General features: G+C 45.9%; 1 protein-coding gene across 1 annotated transcript; it reads left to right on the plus strand.

Annotated features, from left to right (window-relative positions):
* On the plus strand, positions 51–13,627 carry SRP68 (signal recognition particle 68). Its single transcript, XM_021414874.1, has 16 exons — positions 51–203; positions 1,917–1,983; positions 2,559–2,672; positions 3,603–3,798; positions 4,567–4,649; positions 4,871–4,980; positions 5,339–5,421; positions 5,666–5,806; positions 8,545–8,643; positions 8,971–9,035; positions 9,340–9,499; positions 9,979–10,073; positions 10,313–10,442; positions 10,870–10,945; positions 11,795–11,847; positions 12,319–13,627. The coding sequence occupies exons 1-16, from the start codon at positions 95–97 to the stop codon at positions 12,544–12,546; spliced, it is 1,809 nt and encodes a 602-aa protein (XP_021270549.1). The 5' UTR covers positions 51–94; the 3' UTR covers positions 12,547–13,627.

Consider the following 14,531-nt stretch of genomic DNA (forward strand, 5'->3'; position numbering starts at 1 on the left):
CCCCCGCGTTGGCGGCCGCTCTGGCCACAGCGTCTGCGCGCGGCTCCGCTGCCCCGGCCCACAATGCACCGCGGGGAGCGCGGCCCGCGGCAAGATGGCGGCGGAGCGGCACGGCGGCCGCGGCGGGGGGGACGAGAACAAGGAGAACGAGCGGCCGGCGGCGACGCGAGCCGGCGGCCTCGGAGACAGCCTGGGCTTGGAGAGCATCCTGCGGAGCGGCGTGGGGAGGCGGGGGATGCGGCGGGACGCGGCAGGCCCGGCCCTGCGAGGTGGTGCGGACGTGGCGGCGCCGGGCGGGAGGGCCGGGCCGGGCCGCTCCTCACAGGGAGATGCGGCTGAAGGGAGCGAGGTTGCGCGGCCTGGGCTAAGTCCTGCCCTGTCCCGCTGTGTGGGGGTTTGATTTTGGCCCTCTGAACGGTGGCTTTGTGCTGTTCGCTGCTCCTTCCCAGGCACGTGTCAGCCTTGCGAGGAGGGCTCAGCGCCAGGCTGCGTGCTGAGGATAAGAGGAGGCCGGCAGTGCTCGTGCAGTAGTGACATTAATGCTCGAAGGGGCTGGTAGTGGATAAATCAGATGGGTGTGCTGACAGGGCACACTGGCTTCTCCGAATTTAGTGTTTCTGAGGCGTGATGTGGCATGGAAAGCCCTTGGCTCTGTGTGTGTGTGAAAGCAGACCGACTGCACAGCTGTGGTCGGGCTGAGTTTTACCTTCTGGGTGATCCACGTGAAACAAGGCTGCGGGTTTCAGGTCAGCATGTGGCAGATGTTAGGACGTGTGTGGCTGCAGAGCAGGAGGCAGGCCTAGCCGCTGCCACGCTAGGATCATAGAGTGGCTTGGGTTGGAAGGGACCTCAGAGATCATTTAGTTCCAGCCCTTCTTGTGTAAGAAGGGAGGGTGGCCGACCTCTAGATCAGGTTGCTGAGGGCCCTATCCAGCCTGGCCCTGAGTACCTCCAGGGATGGGGCATTCACGGCCTCTCTGGTACTGTCAGGGATAAAACCTAAGAGAGCAAACGTGAATCAAATAGAGGATACGGCTTCAGCAAGTAATGGTGCAGGCTAAGAAAACGGTTTGAAAAAAATATTCATAGAATTCTAGCATGGTTTGGGTTGGAGGGGGGGACCTTTAAGGTCATCTAGTTCCAACCCCCCTGCTATCCACAGGGATACCTCGCTCTAGACCAGATTGCTCACAGCCCCATCCAGCCTGGTCTTGAATGCTTCCAAGGAGGGAACCTTCACAATCTCTCTGAGCAATCTGTTCCAATGTCTCACCACCCTCACGGTAAAGAATTTCTTCCTAATATCTAGTGCTAAATCTTAGGCAGACAGCAGGAGTGAGGAATGTGTGCCCTCCTAGGCATTGCAGTCTGACTTGTTTTGTAATGCAGGCTTTCAGTGCTTAAACAATAGAGACTTTCTTACAGGCAGCAGTGATTCTGCTCAGCGTTGTGCAGTACATGTCTCCTTTTCCTGGGAGGTGGGATGTTTAAGGGCAGGAAGGCTGCCTTACTCCAGTTATGTCAGTGTAACTGTGTCACAGAGAACACGGGAGGTGGTGCAGTGTAGCTAGGGCAGTCAGATATATTAGCCAAGTTAGTCTGGTTAGTCTTTTTAGCTGGGAACAAGGTAGGCCAGCAACAGGACTCTTGTGGTCCTCTGTAGGAGGGGATGCTTGTGATATGTGTTAGTCCTGGCTGTGATGATAGACATAAAGCTCCAGATGAGCAGTGGAGATGGATCTTTCAGTCACTTCTTACAACTGTGGGTCTTTGGGAAGCTTTTGGGTGCTCTTTACCGATCTCTGTTGAGAGAGTACTTGCTGAATGGAACTGGTAGAGTTTCTTTTGTTATTTTGGGATAGAATGTAGAACTGATGGCACGCTGTACTGTCCATCTGCCTTAACACAAACGCCAGTCCTTCAGATTGTGAAGGAATCCCAGCAGCAGCATGGTTTACGACATGGGGACTTCCAGAGGTACAGGTCAGTAAGCTGTGTGGATGTCTTGGAGTTGCTGTCTGTCACACAGCTGCTGTGACTTGGTTTGCTTTATTGGCACAATAACATTTCAAATGGAAACCTGTTGTAGCAGTCAGTGAGATCAGTCTGCCAAGGTAATACCTCTTGACAAGCTGCTTCGTGGTTTTTTTTGTAATTAAGCCTAATGTGTTATGACTGTCCCACTGAGAAGTATATAAATTGCCTCTTGTTTTAGAGTTACCTTTAAAGAGCTTATTAACACCTCACTGTGCTCGTACAGAACTGAGTTTTCAATGAATGAGCATAAAGAAGTTAGACAGTAGGAAGAATGTTATTCTGATTTTTCAAGATCAAGACTTATTGCATGTCTTCCTGCCTTTTTATTCTGTTTATTAACCCCTGGTTTACGGGTCATTACTTCAGTACCTCTCACCTTATGCCACGTACACAGTTCTTAGTTGTTAAAACACTGCCTGTCACAGCCTTTACTGGTGGCTTTCCTTTTCTGATTGGAGAGATCAGCAAACACATGCACAGCTGTCTTGTGGCCAGACTGACTATCCTCTTCTTTTCCTTAGGGGTTATTGCTCCCGTAGGCTGAGGCGGCTCCGGAAAACTCTCAACTTCAAGATGGGGAACAGGCACAAGTTCACTGGGAAGAAGGTGACAGAAGAGATTCTCTCAGACAACAGGTACGGCTGCTGGATGGAGTCATGTGTTAGTGCATGGTTGCTTTCTTTCTAGTAATTTATTTTCGTGTGCGCATAGTGGAAAATGGTTCTGTGCAGTATACTTAGATGTATTTCTCTGAAGACGTTTCTGCTGTTGATATTAATAAAAGATGAAAGTTCAGGCTGCTGCACAGGGGAAGGGATCTGCTCCTGTACTGCTTTCATCTTGTGAATAAGCGGGGGAAGGAGCAGCAATAGTCGGTCCCTTTTTTACCTTACAGTCATTGAAATGGGTTCTTTTCATAGTCAGTAAAGATTACCTGGGTATTAAAGAGGAAATGGTTATTGAAACATGCAGCAAAGGAGATGTATGAATGCTGATAACTCAGTGCTGCAGCCAGCAAGAATGTGACTGGGGATATAATCTGTTCCCTTTGAACAGAAACACCGGCTTGCAAGTTCTTTGTAGACTTTCAAAATCTGGCAGAATGCTTGTTTGATATGTGAGAATAGCCAGGGGCTTGGGCTCATTTCCCAGCTTTTAGAAACACTTGAAATGTGTGCTGTGTTGCCTTTTGTTGGTGATGTTGAGTCAGATACGTTATGGCATGAATAGTGGGGATCACAGGTGTGTTTACCCATTTTGAGCCTGTTTGAAAAGCAGCCTGAAATCCTTTTCTTAGCAGTGTTTGTGGTGCTACAGAATTGTATCGAAAATCTCTTCCTCATTCGAGTAATTACACTTGTGTAATGAGAAATGCAGAAGAAGAGATAAGGATAATAGGAGTTTATGTTCTTATAAACTTAAGAAATAAAAAATCTATGCATCTTATTAGCCAAGCTAAAGTTCTGCTGGCAAACTTCACGGGTCACGTGGAAAAGACCTAGCAGTGATGTGGTAGTGCTTGCTTAAACACCATCATTTTCTCGTTAATCTTCCTCGATCTGCAGGTATTTGCTGCTGATTCTGATGGATGCAGAGAGAGCTTGGAGCTACGCCATGCAGCTGAAGCAGGAAGCAAACACGGAGCCTCGCAAACGATTCCACTTGCTGTCTCGCCTGCGCAAGGCTGTGAAGCACGCTGAGGAGCTGGAGAGACTGTGTGAGAGCAACCGAGTGGATGCCAAAACAAAGCTGGAAGCTCAGGTATTCACCAGTACTTTGGCCTTGGTTTAAAGCGGAAGCCAAAGAAGGAACTCTCTTTAATAATCTCTTTAGGTGAAGAGATTATTCTCACCTAGCAGTAGATGATCAAAATTGGCTGTTTCTTGAATTGGATGATGTCTCCATGCTTGGATTCCGTGCTTATTGCAGCTTCTAGTACTGCAGAAACAGCACTGACACCAGCCAGGCTGAGGACCTACTGGTTGAAGTTTATGTGTATTGAGTGATTGTCTTCACTTTAAAAAGCAAAAGTAAAAAAGAATTGGTAGGGAATAAGTTGATACAACGCAGCCCCATAAACTGTACTTAACCGTTATCTGCTTCTTTGATGTCCCAGAGTAGACACCAGGAATGTAAACCTCATGGCTCCAGTTCCTGGAACACAGAAAGCAGCTGTGTTGTGAGCCTAGACTCTGTGAACAAGGGTTGCAGTGGTACTCTGCTAAATGGTTGTTTTGGGGTTTGCTGTTGAAAAAAATGTCTTGTGGCATTTGAGGGCCGTGTTGATTATGTAACAAGCAAGAAACATGTTTTCTTCCATCTCCTTAGAAATGTCAGTTTTAACAAAACGACAAAAAACCCTTCCTTAGGCAGTAACATGTAATGTAAATCAATTTGTTTCTGTGGGAAGACCAGGCAAAAAGGGCAAGACTTAGTCTAGATGTCACAGCAGCCTTTATGCTAAAGGTCATGCAGACTAGGCTATCGGTCTTGGGAAGATTAACTTGCTTACCCTTGTGTTGTCTGCAGGCATACATGGCTTACCTCACAGGGATGCTTCGTTTTGAACACCAGGAGTGGAAGGCAGCAATGGAGGCTTTCAACAAATGCAAGTGAGTTCCCTCACTTCACCAGCTTCGCTTAGTAAATAGCATGGGGCAAGCCTGGTGGGTTGATGTGTGCCTGTGTGATAGCTGTGAGTTGTGTGGGTAACTGCACTTAACCAGGAGGTACCAATGGAGAAGTAGCATGCTCCACATTACGAGCGTAAGCTCTTTAAGGTGGCATCTCACAAAACACTTGTTGCAGTGTTAATGTGTGTTCTTTCTGGTAGGACCATCTATGAAAAGCTGGCCAATGCTTTTACAGAAGAGCAAGCTGTGCTGTACAACCAGCGTGTGGAGGAGATCTCTCCCAACATTCGTTACTGTGCCTATAATATTGGTAAGGAAAGTGGGGTGCATCATCCCCAAACACAAACAGACTTGCTCATGAAAAAGGACTATCACCTTGACATTTAAATACTGGTCTCAGTGACATAGGAGCAAGCCCTTGATAGTTTGTTCTAGGTCAGTCTAGCCATGGAGAAATATGTTAATTTTGCAACTGTTCTTTTTTTTTTTTAAAGAAAAAATATTAATTTGCAGTAGTTTGCATATGAAGTCAGAATAAAATTATACATGTATCCTTCTTGCCCACAAATGTGCAGTTCTCCAGTGTAAAGTGTAGTGGTTATCTTTCCTTTATTAAAATGATTTCTGAATTCAGATGACATGCAATCTTGATCTGTTAATTCTCTCAGGTGACCAGTCGGCTATGAATGAGCTGATGCAGATGAGGCTGAGGTCTGGTGGCACTGAAGGTCTTCTTGCAGAAAAGCTGGAGGTAACTTACTGAGTATTTGAACCCGAAGCGTGCAAATATCACTTCTTTGAGCATAAATATTGCTGCAGCACAGCATTCAAGAGCCAGTACATATCAGAAGAGCATGAGTAAGCTCACCTGTGGGAAGCCACGCTCTTGGGGGTGGAGGGGGAAGAAACCTTTTGATTTCAGTGTAGTTGATCATGGATTCTTCAAGTTTGGATTCTTTAAGTTTGGACTCATAATTTCAGTCCATTCTCCGCAGGCGCTGATTACTCAAACTCGAGCAAAGCAGGCAGCCACAATGAGTGAAGTGGAGTGGAGAGGAAGAACCGTTCCTGTGAAGATAGACAAAGTGAGGATCTTCTTACTGGGTCTGGCAGACAACGAAGCCGCTATTGTCCAGGTAACTCAGGAGCCATCTCCAGTGTCTGTTCTAAGTGCCTCTTTCCTTCACCCTGTGAGTTAAAGCTTGATGCCTGGGCTAAAAGCTTTCAAATAATCTTTTCTCAAACTTGTGGTCAAAAGGCTAAAATTAAAAATGGAGAAGTACATTGCTCAGCTGCTCCCACTGAAGAGCAAGCAGAAGAAAAGATCACCTCTGTAAAGATCACCTCTTTCCAGCAATGAACAGCAGTTCTGCCAGATGAAGTAGCTGCTGTGAGGTTTAGAACGCTATCTTGTTCATTTATGCAAATCTTCCAAGGCAGGAAGATGATTGGTAAATGTCAGGAAGTAAATTCATCTCACATGTGACTCTTCCAGTGGCACACAGTGTGCATGCTTTTAGTACTGCAGCCAGGATTTTTCTGCGGTGCCCAGGTGGTGTATTCTGCAGGCAGCATCCTGGAACAGGCAGTGCAAAGGTCTTCAGTAGCTGTTGCCACTGATGATGGGCTTTCTGGAGCATCAAAAACTGCTCATCAACAGGAGAAAAGTGAGGATAAATACCAATTTAAATGATAAAATCTTAGAACTAAGTATAAGGCAGGACAGGAACAGGAGATAGTATTAAGAAGACAGCCTAATAGGATAAGTAGGGTAAGGTTGGGTAGGAAACATTAGTGTTAAGTGGTTTTGCCAGACTAGAGTGAATCTGGTGTTGCTGAATTGTTTTTTAGTAGGTTGTACGTTGGTGTGACCAGCAGGTGGAAGTGCAGCTTAGAGTTCAGTGTTCCCTCATTTAATTTCCATCCTGTGAGAGCAGCAGAGGGGTCTTTTCAGAATGAAGTTGCCCTCTTTGTTCCATAAGGCCGTGGCAGAGCAGTGATCTGGAATTTTGAGTCTTGCTTTATGGTCCTTGGAACCTAAACAGGAGTTGTGTCATCGCAACTGGTCGTGGTGAGGGCTGAACACAGCATCAGTATTTGCATTAGCAGAGGGCTAGAGCTTGGCTGTTCTGCAGTCAGTGGGTCAGCTGTGGTGGAAATAAATTGTGATTGCTGGGATCTTTGGCACCTTTCAGCTGAGAGGACTAGCAGAAAGCCTCACGTATCAACAGTATTCTTCAGGGTTTGTGTAGAAACAAGCACAAATGTAAACAAGCTTTGAGTAAAGGTGGAGATTCGTAGGCTTCAGTTGGCAACTGGAGAAACAACAAGCAAGCCGAACTGAAATAGAAATCCAAGCTTAGAATCGTTTCTCTCATCCTTCTTGTAGACTTGAATGCATGACTTCAAGGGCCACATTGGTTCTACCTAAGCAGGTGCACTTGTTTCTCAGTTTTCCGGTCTGCTGTCTTGCAAATCAGAGCGTGAACGTGTTTACACGCACAATCTGCTTAACCTTAGGAATTTTTGCTTAGAAACGAGTGCCTTCGTTTCGCTGCCCAGCCCTCTCCCTGTTTGTGCTTGACTGATGATCTCGCCGTGTCTGTTTTCATTTTTGTGCGTACAGTGAAATGGCTGCATTCTGCTGGGTGAGGCTGAGAATGCTGCCAGACTTGTCTCTGGTTATCCTCTGTAGTTGATCCCACCTTAAAAATTCCGGCAGCAAAAACACACACAGACATACACACACAAAAAAAAAAAAACAACACAAAGCCCCCCAAACCCCCCACACCTTCATTTTAGGTCAAGATACTTGAGGCTTTGTGAGGCAGGAGAAATAACATTCCTTCCTGGGTTTGGAAACCTTACAAGAGGAGAGGCTTTGAATGGAAAAGCTCAGCAGTTTTTCACAGAAACCAAAGCTCTGAAAAGAAGGGGCTGGGGAGCTCTTCTGGAGGTAACACAAACGAGGATGTTTTAAGGCAGTAGTTTTTATTTTTATTTGTTCTTTTTTTATGACAATTTCAAGTTTGTTGTGTTAAATTTTGCTCCATTTTGCACCATTCCTTCAATTGCTGAGGTTGGGGTTTGTTTTCTGGGCAGTTTCATTTTACCAAATCAGGAAGAGTGGTCTTGGGTGCATTCTTTAGTTGGGTATCCCAGTCCATAAGGCAAAGGTCAGGCTTCAACTTGGTTTGTTATTGGTTTTTTTTTTCCAAAGTTGTTTTCCAATTTGTTTTTTTGGGGCCAGGAGGCCAAAAACTGCTTCATGTTTTGATCAAATTTGTAGTGACAGCAGAAAACAGCTAATGACTCATTCACTCATGCTACTGAAATACAGGATTGCTTAAAAAAAAAATGCTTCAAACAAACTAATTACTGCCACTGAGCATCTCTCAAGTGGGAGTGTAGAAAAGATAATCATCTACGTGTTCTTACCACAAGAGAAAAGCTAAATCAGCATCACAAGAGCAATCTGCATTGGTGGCTTGCCAGGTCAGTAATGCTCAGCTCTTCTTCTGTTGTTGGGCCTTTCCCACAGCGCAGCCCAACCTCAGCAGTTCTCAGAGCAGCTGTGGGCTGCTGGGATGGCAGCAGCTGCCCCAGGAGGTGAGCAGAGCTGCTTGTGCTGGGCCTGCAGTGCTGCAGAGTTCTCAGCACTGACCACATTCCATTCAGTTTTTTGTCCCAGTTCCTGGCAGCTGGTCCCCTGAAGTGCATTGCAGACGCACACAGATCAGAGTTCTGTCCACCCGTGGGTGTTAAAGCCATAATCTGGAAGAAACTTGGTTTAATCTCTTCTGTTAACGCCAGGATTATGGGATGCAGAATATTGAAATGTCTGATGGGTGTCTTGATTTTGCTTTTCTCTTAGGCAGAAAATGAGGAGACAAGGGAACGTTTGTTTGAGTCTTTACTCAGTGAGTGCAGAGATGCCATTCAGGCTGTTCGGGAAGACCTGAAACCAGACCAGGTAAACACCAAACATCAGTGGTTCTACTTTTAACTTTTCTAATGTACCTTTTAAATATAGCTTTGCTTTGGGACCGATTCATTATTGTCTGTCCTTGCTTAACAGCAAGGAAGTTTCTTTTGGTTTTCTTTAATAAAAGTTTCCAAAATAGTTTACCACCTCTGATCTGATGATATTCAGCGCTGGTAAGAGTGAGTGACAATGTAGAAGCCCAAAGGTGACCACAGCTTTGTGATTTACGTGACCCTGGAGTTGTTTCTGATGTTTTCTTCTGCCAGCAGCCTGTGTACGTTAAGTCACGCAGTATTTTGTCCTCGATTTCCACAGAAGCAACGGGAGCACTCTCTGGAAGGTGATTCTGGGAAGGTGTCCAACATACAGTACTTACACAGGTAATGGGCAAACATTGCTGCCTGCACTAGCGTGAAGAAATCACCCTCTTGTGTCAACGTTTTAGTTCTGTTTGTTTTGTTTTATGAGTTTTTTGTCTCGGACCTCTCAGGTCTCAAAGGATGACTGTGCAGATAAGGATCTGATTCATGTGGCTTTGAAAATATTTCACTAAAGACTTTGGTGTTGACCTTTCAGATCTTTTTGTTCCTACCTAGTATCAGCTTGGATGGGAGGGAGGAGTCTTTTCAGAGCAGAGTAATGCCTGAGTAGTTCTGACAGTCTGCTAATGAGATATCTGTGCAGTTATTTGACTTACATCAAGTTGTCGACCGCCATCAAGCGCAATGAGAGCATGGCCAAGTCTCTGCAGAAGGCACTGCTGCAGCAGCAGCGATCAGAGGAGGATGGCAAGCGTACACCACGGCCTCAGGACCTGATCCGTCTTTATGATATCATTTTACAGGTAAAGGTAGAACGGGCTCCCTTGGATTTATACTCCAATGCTGTTTATCAGTCATTTTTCTGACTAGTTTTTACAGCACCCAGTAGCTGCCTTAGCTTCTGCTGGCTGGAGGAAGTAGCAGCTAAAAAAGCCCAGTACTTGTTCTTCATAAGCAGTTTCTCGATTTCTCACATACATTTTCAATTACTGTGGGAGCCTGTGGCTCGAGCAGTTATGAATGGGAAAGGAGCTGTCTTAGGAAAGAATTACTTCATGTGAAATCTTAGGAGTCTTTGTCCTAATTCCTATTTGTGTCAGGAGATCTGTCCTGAGGGCAAACTTGTACAAGTTTCAGTGAGTGTCCTTCGCTTGATTAGCATACTGATAATTAGAAAACTGGAAACTATTTTCATGGGAGTGGACTGTTGACTATTAAAAGGGGCAGCTTTCCAGGTTCCAGAGGAAAACAACGCCTGAATTTGTTACTCTGTTTGGCACAGAACCTTGTGGAACTGACACAGCTTCCTGGCCTGGAAGAGGACAAGAATTTCCAGAAAGAGATTGGATTGAAGACACTTGTGTACAAAGCTTACAGGTGAGTGAGAAACAGCCAGGTGTCCTCTAGCAGGCCTTACATATTCAGAGGTTGTTATCCCAGGGCTTTTTGCACATTACAGGGCTCTGATGTAGTTTCCTCTGCCCTTTTGTGAACAGTGCTTGCTAAAGGGAAGCTGGCCAGACATGCTCAGTGTGCTCTGTTACCAGTGATTTGAGTTGTAAAAGGTGTGAATAACAAATACGGTTGCGTCAGGGATCTACTGTTTACTATTGCAGGTGTTTCTTCATTGCCCAGTCCTATGTGCTGGTCAAGAAGTGGAGTGAAGCTCTTGTTTTATATGAAAGAGTGCTGAAATACGCCGGCGAAGTTCAGTCAGGAGCTGGAGCTTTTACAAACAGCTTGAAGGTAGGAACCCCATCCTGGGCGCAGAGTGCAGCTGAAGTTAACGAGAAAGCCTTGGCTCAGTATTTATTGCCAATTAGACAGCAGGCCATTAAAATGCAAAGCTGATCTTAAAGCAGCAAAAATAATAATACGAGTGTGACTTCTTGACCTGTACTAGAGACTTTCTAGCGATGTGGAGATGTTTGGACGGGCTGCATGCTTTGGAGGAGAGGTGGCCTTGCTGTAAGAGCTCCATAGCACTTTTCCATGTTTTCTGTCATACTACTTCTGTAGGGCCTTGAGGGCTGTCCTGGAGCTTGTCCTTTTCTGGAGCAGCTTATTGGTTTTACCACTTAATTTTTTAGTTCCTTGTCAGATTTTGCTTTTGCCCTAACTCTTGAAGTCTGGCATAATTCAGGCCTTCACATCATTTCCTTTAATGCCCTAGGAGCTGCCTGATGTTCAGGATCTGATCACTCAAGTCAACGCAGAGAAATACTCCTTGCAAGCAGCAGCTATATTAGGTGAGTTCCAGAATTATACTAGAGTTATAACTTCTCTTGAATAATGCCCCTGCAGCTATTTCACTTCTTTTATTTCATTTCTGAAGTTCCAAATGTTTTTCTGCATAAACTCTGACTTACGGAGGCTCCTGAAAATTGTTTCTTTCCAGTTCTAGCTTTTTCAGTCTGTTTGTAGTGCAGCTAGGCAACCATTGACTAGACACTTGGCGTCTTGCTCCCTGCCTAGAGTTGCAAATGCGCTTCCTCAGGACATGCATCTGTTTTGGTAACCTGCTCAGAATACTTTGCTTAGTGTTTAATTTTCCTCCTGCAAACAAATTGGATTCACTGTGTACCACTTCCCTGGCAGTAGTGCAAGCTCTCATTGACCTTACTCACCTTATATTTGCCTATCTGGGAAAATTGCTTAAAAGGGGGAGAGAAGTGTTCTGCTCTTTATCAGTGTGGACCGGGTTAGGGGAGCTTTAGGGGGATGGATGAACTTTGTGACTTCTTGGGCTGCTGGTTTTGCAGGGCGTGCTGCTGGAAAAAGATAAATGACAGATTGCCTTATCTTTTATTGCCTTGGTGTTGTCTTCTCATCATCTCCGTGCTTAACTCAAATTGATGCTTCTTTCAGGAGCTTCTACAGCCGTGCACTGGAGAAGCTCTCCATCACTGGAGAGCTGTGGTGACTGTTAGTAAATGTATGCAGTTCTCTTTGTCTAGAAAGCAGGTTGCCTCTACTGCAAGTCTTGTTTTACACATCCCAGAAAGCGAGGTTCATCGCTCAGCATAGGGAACAGCTGACTCTTCCCTTGCACCAAGATCTAGTCTATTATTCTTAGCACCTTTTCTTTAATTTTGCAGATGCAAATGATAATCATGAGACTGAATCTCCATCTCAGGTCAAGGACGGCAAGGTAGGAGCTAAGACTTTTGTCAAATTAAAGAAGTGTCCTTTAATGAATATTGCTTTAAACCTGTTACCTGAGTGCCTCTTACAGCTCAAGAAATGTCAGGTTAATTGGAGTTCTGTCATGACTAGTGTAGGTGAGAGATTTTAGAAGCCTTGTTTTCCTTCTGTGAGTGCTGAAGGTGGCTCACAGGGTGGAGTTCCTCGGGTTGGAGCTCGGCTCTACTTGCAGCTTCCTACGTGCCATTTTTTATTGTTGTTTGGTTACTTTTCTCCCCGTGTTTGAGGGGGTTATGTAGAGAAAGGCTGCAGCAGGGCTTTGAGAGGGGATCAAAGCATTCCCAAGGGGCCCAAGGTGTCACACGTGGGATTTTCAGCTTTTGTCACCTCAGTGCTGTTAATTCCCCTTTTCCTGATGGGTTTGTCGGCTGTGATTTGCCGTGTGTTTAACTTGCCTTTTTGCATTGCTCTCTTTCAGCCACTCTCAGAACGGTTTGAGACCTTCTGTCTGGATCCTTCTCTCGTCAGCAAGCAAGTCAGCCTCGTGCACTTCCCTCCGGGCTTCCAGCCCATCCCATGCAAACCCTTGTTCTTTGACCTGGCCCTTAATCATGTTGCTTTCCCACCTCTGGAGGACAAGGTGGAGCAGAAGGCCAAGAGTGGCCTCACAGGATACATAAAGGGCATCTTTGGATTCAAAAGTTAACCAGGACCCCTCTGAGGAACAGAGGTTTTATTCTGTATTGAAGGAAAAGCTCCAAGAGGTTCTAGGACATAAGTATCTGCACCTGAAACCAACAGAGGGAAGCTTTACCATCTTCTTCCCTGTGTTCTGTGTATATGTCTGTGCACTTACATTCTCTCCTGGTGAATTAAAGACAAGCAATCTACTCAGAAACTTACGTACACTATAAATAGCTGAAAATAATTTGGAGCACAGAAAAATTCCATTCTGCTTGGAGAAGTTGGAGCGTGCTTTGTGACCAGTGTTGGGGGCCGGTACGCATTCACTTACCGAGGACCAGGGCATAGACATCACTTAGTTCTTACCCCGCCCCGTTATTTGGCATAGATCTGTTCTTTTGTTCCAGAAATGTGGGTACGATGGGGAAACGAGGCAAAACTACAACAGCAAGGTGAGGCTGCCTACACAAAGCGTATGGAAAAACAGCCAGGGGGCTTCTCCTTGCCTGCCAGCTCCAAGCCCATGCTGAGGAGCATACGTAGTTACATAAAGAGAAGTTTCTTTGTTGTTTATAATGGTAACATTCAGAAATCACACAAGAGAGCCTCTTTCCTTATCGGTAAGGATGGCAACTGCCTTCCCAAACGTTAACAGTTACCCCCCTTGTGTTGGAGTGTAACCAGAGTTGGTGCTCGGGGCCGATAGGATTGTTCTTCGTTGACACATGCCTTGTGAGGTGACTAAATACAGTCTAAAACCTGTTCCTGCAAGGTTTTCCTTGGGGAGCTCGAGCTTCACGGGTGGCTGTAGAGATAGCTGCTTGATTTCATGGGAAGTTGGGTCTCTCGGTGTTCGTTTTATCTCTGATCTTGAAGGTGATCTTTCCTGGAGCTCCTCGGTTGCTTTTCCCTCCTCCTCTGTTGGTCGATGGACCCCGACAGGAGAAATAAGCAGCAGCAGAGCGCTAGGTTCTTGAGTGATGGCTCTTCTCTGTTACGCCAGACAGCGTTTTTATAAAGCACCCAGGTGCTGTGGATCACGATAGGCGCTTTCAGAATACCAGTAAATTTCATAATCCCATCCATTAAGGGGGGGGGGGGGGGAGGAGAAAAAAAGCACATGGGCAGAACCGTTCCTAAATAAAATGTTTGGAAGTTTTCATCAGCCAAGCTTGGGTCCTTGTGTCTGTAGCTGGAAGTGAAGCACTGCGTTGTTCTGCCTTCGTTCTGAGCTTCGTCTCCGCTCGGCCTTGTTTCTCCATTTTTAGGCTTTGTAGTTAATAGGGGTGGGACCAGGAAGAATGGTTTTAGGTGATCTGACAGTTGTGGGAATGATGAACAAGGGGAATGAATTCCCATCATTTCAAGTTGAGTGTTTGCTGCTTTGTGCCAGGCTGCACTGATAGGTTGGGTCCTCAAAGCACAAAGCAGGAGGAGAAGGAGCCTCTTGTTTTGTGTCCGGTGCAGACACAACATGGGGATGTCTGGTGCCCTAGCAAATTCCATTAGCCCACGTCCAGCAGGGGATCTGACAGGAGAAAGTGGGATCACGGGAATGGAAGAAGCACTGAGAACTGAAGAAGCATCGAGTGATGATTTCTAAAAGGAATAGCCTTGCGTGGCAGACTTCTCTTCCCCTCGAAGCCAGTTTCCTTTCACACGAGGGAAGGTGATGCAGTAACTGTCCCAGATGTCAGCTGGTTGATGGCCTGGTGCTGCTTTCATCTGAGCTCTCCTCAGCTTTTCCATCGGGTCAGTTTGGGAGCTGTCACCCCGTTTGGTTTGTGAGCCAGGCTCCTCTCTGCCCTCCTGCCTCGAGTCTCTGGTGCCTGGATGGATTCCAGTGAAACTGGTATTGCCTCCACTCTAATTTGGTTGTTAAGCATCTTGTAAAAGATAACTGATTCATTGGGCGCAGATAAGGAACCCGAGAACAATGAAGTCTTGTTCCTGACCTCTGAGGCGTGTAGTTTGTTGAGCACAGAACGCCAAGCACTCTGAGCATTC

Source organism: Numida meleagris, chromosome 17, assembly GCF_002078875.1.
Source record: "Numida meleagris isolate 19003 breed g44 Domestic line chromosome 17, NumMel1.0, whole genome shotgun sequence".
Lineage (NCBI taxonomy): Eukaryota > Metazoa > Chordata > Aves > Galliformes > Numididae > Numida > Numida meleagris.